Below are 10,260 nucleotides of genomic sequence, written 5' to 3' on the forward strand. Positions count from 1 at the left end.
CACATTACCTGGAGAAACTACGATATTCCTCTAAAAATTTATTCAATTGAACTATTCACAGAAAGCAGGGCTGAAATGCCAGAGATCAAAATCCTCTGTAATGTTTTATATTGCTATGTGACAACTTTACTAAAACAACAGGACACGTAATGATGACTGCCCTGACTGGACTCAATGTGTGATCTGGCAAACATTAACTAGTGTTTCAATGAAACGCAATCCACACAGTGAGGTGCTTCGGTTCATTTACTAAAAGGAACACCATTTCTCAGAAAACACCATGAGTGTATTGTTTATCGCTTGAAAAATACCATTTAGGACAGGGTAAAGAGCAGAAAAGTGATGTCAAGTCTGCTCAATGTTATTCGATATAGCACACTGCGTTACAGCACACTACTACGTCAAAATATCTGTTCAGCTGCTCCAGGACATGTACAGAGATGTGATAGTGGGCAGTGACACACAAGTAGAGGAAACAACATTGGAATGAAGAGGAAAGCAACATATCTGCAGGAGATATGACAGGCAGCTGTGGACTAAAAGCAAAACCACACAAATCCCATGCAGAGAGCTGTGGTTTACCAACTTTAATCCTGTCAATTTCAGCACTGCACCTACATTTCCGTTCATTGCCAAATGTTATGAGAGGTGGTGCTGAAACCCTGCGGGCCGTGTTCAAATATTAATTCACCTCAATCGGCCTACGACGACAATAAGTGTGCAGTATGGTGGTTGACAAGGCAGCGAGCCACCCCGAACACTTGAGACGCGGCAGGTTAAGTGGCGAACAACCCCCCTTTTGTCTCCAAACGGCGAGTCTCAGTCGGGGCAAGTCAACAAAACCCAGATGTTGGAGGCTCCGCATGACAGAAACCCTCCGCGGCTCGGACCTTTGCACCTACCGGGAGGAGCTGGGGGGAGGGAGCGGGGAGGGAGAGGGCTGCTCCTCGGCCACTGCACCACTGTCTGTCTGCGAGGAATACAAATGACTCCGCCGCTGCCTGAACGGACACTATTCCAGGTCAATTAGTCCGCGGTGCTGTCCCTGGATCACCAGCTCCTCACAGACAACACACCCACGCGCATCGCATTGTGAAGCCCCATTGTCTGTGTGTGTGTGTGTGTGTGTGTGTGTGTGTGTGTGTGTGTGTGTGTGTGTGTGTGTGTGTGTGTGTGTGTGTGTGTGTGTGTGTGTGTGTGTGTGTGTGTGTGTGTTAGCTAGCTCAGCTAACGGAGGGCTATTCCCACTCAGTCCGCCCCCGGCAGGGATCGATACTCACCCTCTTCAACCCCGGAGCCCGGCCGCACCTACTCCCCGGCACCGGCCACCTTCTCCAGCAGGCAGGTGTTCGTTTTATTAAGGTGTGTAGCAGCTGGAGTGAGGACCGGCTCGGCGGCTGCTGCTGCTGCTGCTGCTCCCTCTCCCTCTCCCCGGTCTGTGTTTGTCCACAACAGCGCCGTGCCCGGCTGTCGGTGTCCACTGACGTTAGCTGTTAGCTCCGCTGCTCTCTTCCAACATGGCTGCAGCTCTCCGGGCTGGCTCACTGACAGCAGGACAGGAGTAGGGAGGAGAGGAGAGGAGGGGGAGGAGAGGGGTACTACGTGTCGGCTGCTACAGCACCAAGGGTCCCAAATTCTGTATGTTTCAGCCCACCTTCACTGCGATACACCCATCCCCCCCATCCTCCAGTTTAAGGATGCATGCAGGAGGGTGTGGACACATTTCACTGTTAACATATTGATGACATGAATATTGAATAATGATAAGGAATAATGCTTTTTTCTCCCTCCAAAAGAAATGTTCAATCTTATAAGGACCATGATTTGTACTGACATGCTTTTTATCTTTGAAGTAATACGTGGCATACATACATACATTTCATTAAAAATTTAAGACAAATGGATCCAAGCACTGCAAACTCTGAACCTAAACATAGACTGGTGTGTTGTTGCCTCACAATAAAAAAAAACAACCTCTGTTTGATTCCAGGCATTCCTTTGCAGAGTTTGCATGTTCTCCCTGTGCACATGTGGACCTTTCTTTGGCTGTTTCACATTAAGAGTGTTCCTGAGTAATATCAGGCTTTAGAGTGTTTTTCTATATGTCGAGTTTGAATGTTATCCATATGCACTTTCCTTTATTACTCCGTTTTCCTCCAACAGTCCAAAATTAGACTGCATATTCGATGGATCTGTGTCTCAAAATTGCCCTTGCTTGGGTGTGTGTGTGTGTGTGTGTGTGTGTGTGTGTGTGTGTGTGTGTGTGTGTGTGTGTGTGTGTGTTAGAAATTGTCTGTCTTGTGCCCTGTCATAACACCCATAGTAAAGTTAATCCAATAGATCTATATGGTCCCAAAGTGGACCGCATGGTCAGTGGTTATGGGAAAGACTCATGAAAATCTTTTTTTTAAATCTGGAGCTTTAGATTAAGATTCTTCATTGCTTGTTTCAATGTATTTCTTTTATTTCTTTGTATAGCTCTTATGCAGTTCTTTCATTTCTTATTGCACTGTGAATTGCCTTGTGCTTGAATGGTGCTCTATAAATAAACTTGCCTTGCCTCGCCTCGCCATAGTCAGCAGGGATAGTCTCCAGCACCCCGCAACTCTGAGTCGGATATAGTGTTGTAGAAGATTGATGGATGGATAGCAAATGATAACGAGATAGCGAATGTTATTGCATAACATAACAGAACAAAGCACTTATGGAGGAGTTGCCAAATATGAATGAAGCCAAAGCCCATACACAGTATACTCAAGTATTTCTGCACTGGAGGAGTGAACCAGACCTGCATTGTTTCAGTACGTGGGAGAACTGTTGTAATAGCGTCTGTTTCCTTCTTTAGTTTAGAAATCAACCAAAAAGAGAGTGTTGGTGAGCGATAGGAGCAACATCACCACAGGTAAGGCTCTCCGCTTCATCAGTAAACCTTGCAGTGGCAGGACAGCCATCAAATCCACCTGGCGAAGACGGATCACAGTCTGTCAACATGGATAGATTATAAAACAACACCTCCCCAGGCACCGACATGAAGCACCCACTCGTCAGAGTGAGGACCAGGACAGCAGATTGAAGACTGCACATGTCCACAAACAATGCAGATACGATTTGTAATTGTTTTGTGTTTCCTCCTGTATAGTTCTTGCATGCCTTTGAGGTCTTTTTCATTTGCTTAGGTGGAATGGGTTGTTTAAAACTACATGGTTTTTTGTTAGTTTGGTGTCATATTGGTTAGTTGGGGTCTTCTTTTAATCTTTTATTTTTATTTTTATCACCAATCTCGCTCACACATTTTGACTATTAATGTGTCCTATTCAGCTGTTTGACTCTTCCTGGTGACCTTGTCCAGTAATCTGCCTCTGTCTGGGAGCACAGGTAGAATTTATGTTAGGATTGTCTGCTTTCATACCAAAGAAGGATACACAAAAGCAGAGTGAAATTAAAGGATGCCTGTAAGAGTCCACAGCCGTTCGTTAGCTGTCTCGTGTAGAAATGAAATCTTTTGAGATTTCTGTCATGCATTATTCATCATAGCATTGTAATGTTAGCCAAACAAAAGAGGCTTTGACACACACACACACACACACACACACGCACGCGCACAAATATAATCATTGCGACTTTGATGTTGACTGCCATTATGCCTTCTTGAGTCTGTGTATCTCCGCTGTTTTTGCCGTCAAAGCCCAAAACAATCCATCTACTGATGGGCCCACGCACACACACCCACCTACACATCCACTAACATTCATGCATTCAGCTGACATACAGACATACAAACACGTACAGACACACACTGGGATCAAGGATTATTTTTATTGCCATAGACCACCAAGGGTCTGCAGTCTTTATCAAATCAAATTTACCTGGACCTGCAAAACACGTTCACCCTTTAAAATAAGGCTGACACAGCTTTTAAAGTTTCATATATACGGTATTTTTAAAACATGTACAAACACTTTATCTCATGTTGCATTTATAAAGTTACAGTTACAATTTACGACAGTCCTATTAGCTGTTTCAGCCTTCTGTTCCACTATTCTTCAGGCAATTTTGACATTTTAAAATTGAATTGAATAGAATAGAAATACTTGATTTCCAGAGTCAAATTCCTTTGACCATTGTTCCACACAGAATAAATGGAAAGTTCAATATCAAATAAGACATAATAAAAAAATTACATGAGAAATTTTAGCTGTTGATATGTACAAAGCTTAAACTAGTATAAGCACAAAAAGGATGAAAATAACCCACACAGCAAACTGTAATTACAGGGAGGAAGGATATTTAGGCCATTTATGAATTTTATCTCTTTTGTAAGCAGTTTAGCTTTTTTTCCTTTGCATTTTTAAAATAATTTTTTTTATTTTTACTTTTCAGAAATTCTAGATCTAATTGTAATTTAGCCCCCCCCCCCCCCCCCCCCCCCCCACACACACACACACACACACACACAACCCACACACACATACACACACTCTTTAGTTATTCTGTATTATTTTTATCTAGTCCGTATAAAATAATTAGATATCTTAAACATGTTTATGACCGGTAACCACCAAAACAAAGACATGCATGACGTCTGCATGCTTATTTCTGTCAGAGAACATGTGCAGCGACGGAAAGAGAACCCGGGATTAGGAAAGAATCATTCAAAGCCCTTTAACCCAACGCTCTGGAGACAGAGGACAAACAATGACATTAAAAAGAACCATAATATAGAGTGCGGGTGCGGCACTACTGATATTAAAAACCAAGCATATGGTGGGTGAACCTGTGGTGACCCGAACAAGAGACCAGAGGATGTGGCAGGGTTCCATCTAGTGGTTGAATTGAAGTAATACAATCTGTCCGTGACAAGACTTGCACACGCTCATCAAATGAAAACATTAAAATAATAATAATTATTAAAAAATAATACAAACCTTAAACACTGTGTTTTTTTTTTTAAATATTTCTTTATTTTTCAATAAATTTTTTTACATTCAAGTGTTTGCCCTTTGCAGGTTGTGCTCTCTGCCACAGTGTTATATTGTCTCTTTTTATAAGCGCTTACAGGGAACTGCTGATGAGTGGTAACAATTTAAGTGAATTCTGCAATAATCTTGCTTAAATTTCCCAAGGAAAAAAAAAATCTTATTGAATTCATTTTGACAACTAAAAACACTGTTCATGACACATTCTTGCAGTAAATAATACACAGCTGTCATAGTTGTATATATTCAGAACACAATCCTACAGTTATGAACAATATACCAGGTAGTAATGCATTTTTTAAACATTTACATATACTTTCTAAACATGAATCTGAGTTTTACATCAGTACAACATCGTAAAAATCTTCTGAGAAATAATTCAGCTTTTATTGTATCTTTAAGTACTGTACTACCTGATATACTGTATATGAGTTAAATAGAGAAGCCTGCAGAAAGAAGATTTTTACAGGGTGCAGGAGAAAGAAGGAAAGAGAAGCGAGAAAAGAGGAATAAGTAGAAGAGGGAGGGAAACCCATGAAATAATGGGGACCTTTGGGTGTAGATAGTGCAAACAAAAGGGCATTACTGAATAAATACAAAAGGGAGGAGTAAAGAAAGAAAGCAGGATACAGTAGAGTAAATATAGTGAGGTATAATGTGAATTAAGTGCATGGGAATCAGAGCCATGTGGGCCCCTAGCATGCCACCTCGGTGGACTTTGAGATGTTCTGGTTCGCATTAGAAATACTATCCATTGAGATGTCGGTGTGTGAGCGTCCACGCTTCTCCTCAGTGCCGTGGGATTGTGTTCTGCCACGCTGCAGCTCGTTGGTGTGTGCACGGCTCCGAGAGCCTTCACAGGACATGACGCTGGAGCCGGAGGCCGTCCGCGAGCGAAGTCTGGTCATAGTGGCACCGGACACTGGAGGGGATCAACACAATTTTATCATTTTGAATTTGAATTATTTTTTTTTAACCCTTTATAGGATTATTTTAGTGACGTTGATGGATTAACAGGAAATAACTTGTGTTTACGTACAGTATCCCATGCCCTGGATGAAATATTTGAGGGCCTCTGTCAGTTTTGCTGGCTGTAGAGAGAAAGAGGATCCCATTGACACCCAGTCAAAAACTGACACTTAACAGTATTTCCAAAGTACCCCAAAATATGTGAAAGCACACCTGATCCACTTGAGGGAGTCCTCCACAGTCTGCCATCTGGAAAAAAGACAAAAGAGAGCTTTAGACACTTGCAAAGTGAATCTGTTTTACTTGAGGATATGCCTGGGGTTATTCAAAGTGTGGGAGGATGAGCTTAAACCAACAGCAGGCAATACAAAGCATAACTCTTCTGCTAGTTAGATGTTTTTAACTTGAAACATCTGGCAAGTGTTCATAATCTGAAATTGTTGAAAGAATTATTAGAAGGGTTTTGCACTACAGCCTTTTGAAAAACACTTTTTTAAAAAAATACTTTTACACCTATTCTTTTTAATACTAATTTATTGATTTCTTTTTAAATATCCGAACGCATCTCCCAGACCCCCAGATTTGTCCTTTGGCAACACCCGTCCTGAAGCAAATATCAGTTATTAACATTCAATATTAATATGTTTTGGGCCTCACGGTTCAGTTAAATACATGGAGTATTGGCTGGATACACAATTGCATGCCTTATTATAATTCTATTTGTAAATTATTTCTTAATCAGTCTGTCATGTAGATACCTTGAGCAGTGTGGTCTTGGTGGGGTTGAGTTTAGAGTTGCAGTCAACCACAACCTCCACTGCGGGAGAATTATCGCCTGCGACCAGCAAAGTGGAGCACCTACAAACCAACAGAGAGGGCAGTAAGTTATAAGTCGGGTTAAGAGGATTTAGAATCTGCGGCTGAGTTCCTAGCGTTACACTACACTGTGGAAGGTCAGTTTTGTTTTGTTTTTTACTCACTTGAGAGTCCTGGCATTGATGTTTCCTTCAGGAACAGGCCTTTCCACCTCCAAAGCTGTGCGCTGTTTGTAGGAGCGGAAGAACTGACTCACATTAGACTGGTTCATTGTTGTTGTGATGTGGTGACGGTAGGTGGCTATCAGGTCATGGTTGTTCTGGATCTCTTCCTATAGATCAATACACAAAAAAGAGACAATTTACATTATTTACCTGATATGTGACCTTACCAACATTCTTTAGATACAAGTAGGGACGTCTAATTTATGACTTACCTTCCCAAACAAGTGTGTGATAATGGTGTCTGGCAGAGTATGAGTCCATTCAGTGATCTATAACACACAGTGTGACCAGGTTAGGATTCAAATTAGTGTTTGGGTTACTTGTGGTAATACTAATGGAGAGGTGTTAGACAAATGCTGTTATCAAAAATATTCAGAAATAGGTCAAAACTCTCAGCACAGGAAAGTGCAGATATATTATATTATATTATATTATATTGTATTATATTATATTATATTATATTATATTATATTATATTGTATCGTATCGTATCGTATCGTATCGTATCGTATTATTACCTACCTTGTTTGCAACAGAATCCATCAAGCCATCCGCATTTGGGTTGATGTTAATGAGAACAAGTCCATCCACCAGGTCAGGGTGATTCAGCTAGACACACAAAAGATCAGGAAATGGTATATTAATTCATTTATTTGTAACCTCGTCTGATAAACCAAATATCTTATCAGTGTGAGTCGCTAATTATCTCTTTTCCCATCCACACTGTACATCTATAATGAATTTAAGAGCTGCACTTAAAGTTATTTGTTCCTATGTTGTACCAAAAAGTAGAAATTGTCAGCACTGTCTTATATTTATAAATGAAGACAGAAAAGGTTTGACTCACTGCAAATCTCGCCAGGATGTAAGCTCCAGCTCCGACTCCCAGGCCAATCACACTCTTGAGTCTGCAAAGCCGACAATGAAAAGGTTAACTGGTCAAAGGTGAACGTGACTGAGAATAGCGTTTGGTAACAGATTAACTGTGAGGAACCCGAAGAGCCTCATATTACTCTCACCCAAAATGTTTGAGGACACTTGGCAGCGCTTCAGACAGCTGGTCCATGGTGGGATATGAATACCTGAAGAGTCCAAAATCAAGTTTACATTCAGCAAGCTTTGACATTTTTAATCCATATTTTGGTGAATCAAAATAAATATTTATAGAATTACAACATGAATCTTTTGTGGGAAAGGATGATAATCAGGATTGTTTACTGACTCAGTCGGCAGAGTTTTGGCTCCCTCGTGTTGTCCTGGAGCCTCGACATGACAAACAGGTAAATGTCTGATGATTTCATGCATGTCCTCATGCTTGAACAGTGGCTCGAAACAGGACTTATCTACAGAAAAAACACAAACAAATAACAAACACCATAATTACAAACACATAGTGGACTTTACTGTATTTAGTGAAACTAAGAGTATTATTTCCTCAATTAATCAGTAAGATGTATTTAAGAAAAACAAAACCAAAACAACTATCTATATAAATAAAGTTTGTTTGAAACAATCAGATGCTTTTAACATATTATACATGTTTAATTGGATCCCTTTTGCATTAAATATATCTGCGGCATCTGAATGTTTACAAATGGTTGCCGGGGAAAGAGTCGTGACTCACGGTTTAGTCCAACATCATGAAAGGTCAGGATGGCAGGCCGGTTTGCCCTCAGAGTCCCTGTCATAATGCAGTGGACATTTCCATACTGAGTCTCCACATGTTCCTCCTAAAACAAAACAAAAGCACACAGGTTGATTTGCACATTGAAATATGTCCCGTTGCTGCAGTATTCCTATGGATTTCAGAATCGCGGATCTACAGTTGCATGGCTGCAACAGTAGATATGTTCTTGATGTTAGGCTCTCTGGTACTCACAGTGATTTGGGGCTCAAAGACGCAGTCACTCTCGCTGTCCTCCAGAACCATGGCGGCTGATGCAGAGGCGATCACAACAGATAAATTCAGAGATGGGAAGAAGCTGCAGAGACCTTGGATCCCTTAATTCAGCTTTCAACTTTAACTGGATAACTAACTTTAGATTTCTGAACAGAATCAACAATTAAGTAGAAGTTAGTAGTTCTCCACCGTCCAGCAGTCAGAAGAGCAGTTCTGCGGTATGTGGCGGACTCTTTGTTTGAGCTGGTTTTTATATCCTCCAACGCTGATCTTTTCTCTAAGCCGTAACTCTAACTTGGCTCACACGTGTTCAGGTTTTAATCTGACCTCAGGCTGTTGTACTCCCACAGAGACAGCACAGGTTTTGAACAAGGAATTAACCAGGCCATCAACACTGCAGGAAGAAAACGTCACTGTTGAGCGTTCATCTCAAGTATGTCAAAGTACTTCAGTGAAATTGTTTGATACAGAAGGAATACAAGCAATCTTAGAATGTTCTTCAAATATTATATGGGTTATGTGTTTGGAATAATTCCTTGGAGTTAATCAAACTTCATTATTGTTTACTTATTCCTGACCTCTACTGAAAGTCTCTTAAATCTGGTGTGCGATACAAATGATAGGTATAAATTTGAAATCGCACCTGAAGCTTGTTATATTTTACTGTGCGGCTTTAACACAATCACAACACCTGCAGTCAAGTCGGGAGTAGGTCAGCTGTTTAAGCTTGATGAGCCATCTGTTCGTCACAGAAAAGCAGTCTGATACCTGAAGCTTGACCTTCCTCTTAATGGAGGATGGTGACATGATTTGCATGGTGGTGGTGTTAAACTTTGTATGTCATGTCAAGTCATGTCACTGTGACACAGCTCTGCAGCTAAAAGGAGGTCACGATGCCAATAACTGCAACAGACAACTCCACAAAAACACCATGTAAACATCCACCGGCGACATAATCCATGATGACCTTGTTACAACCTATACTTTTCCAGTCACTGCAGTGGCTCATCTGGAAAGAACACCCTTTATCTTCACTTTAATTCCCTTTTACAGGATGAGGTATCACATTCATGCAAGATTAAAAAAACCCTTGAGTATTTATTGTCCATTTGTATGGGCAATTGTTTGTTTTCTAAATAAATAAATGTGAATGCTATTTGGATGTTATTTTTAAATACCATACTGCACCATACCATACTGCACCATACCATACCATACCATACCATACCATACCATGCCATGCCATACCATATCATATCATACCATACCATACCATACCATACCATACCATACCAGCACTTTCATACATCCATGGTTGAAACGAAGTGCTGTACATGAGGAGTTTGGTTGAACACATGAGATATAAAATAGAATA

The 10,260-nt window shown here is 40.8% G+C and overlaps 1 protein-coding gene across 1 annotated transcript; it reads right to left on the reverse strand.

The window, feature by feature from the left end:
- Positions 1 to 4,949: 4,949 nt before the first annotated feature.
- Positions 4,950 to 9,137, reverse strand: LOC308114948 (protein NDRG1-like). The gene is made up of 12 exons (XM_080472218.1): positions 8,865 to 9,137; positions 8,610 to 8,715; positions 8,208 to 8,328; positions 8,005 to 8,067; positions 7,833 to 7,893; positions 7,508 to 7,594; positions 7,198 to 7,254; positions 6,926 to 7,092; positions 6,704 to 6,803; positions 6,159 to 6,194; positions 6,016 to 6,067; positions 4,950 to 5,898 (listed from the first exon to the last, which is right to left on the reverse strand). Exons 1-12 carry the CDS (start codon positions 8,913 to 8,915, stop codon positions 5,672 to 5,674), a joined length of 1,128 nt encoding a protein of 375 aa, XP_080328344.1. The 5' UTR covers positions 8,916 to 9,137; the 3' UTR covers positions 4,950 to 5,671.
- Positions 9,138 to 10,260: the final 1,123 nt, after the last annotated feature.

Source organism: Lipophrys pholis, assembly GCF_963383615.2.
Source record: "Lipophrys pholis genome assembly, chromosome: 9".
Lineage (NCBI taxonomy): Eukaryota > Metazoa > Chordata > Actinopteri > Blenniiformes > Blenniidae > Lipophrys > Lipophrys pholis.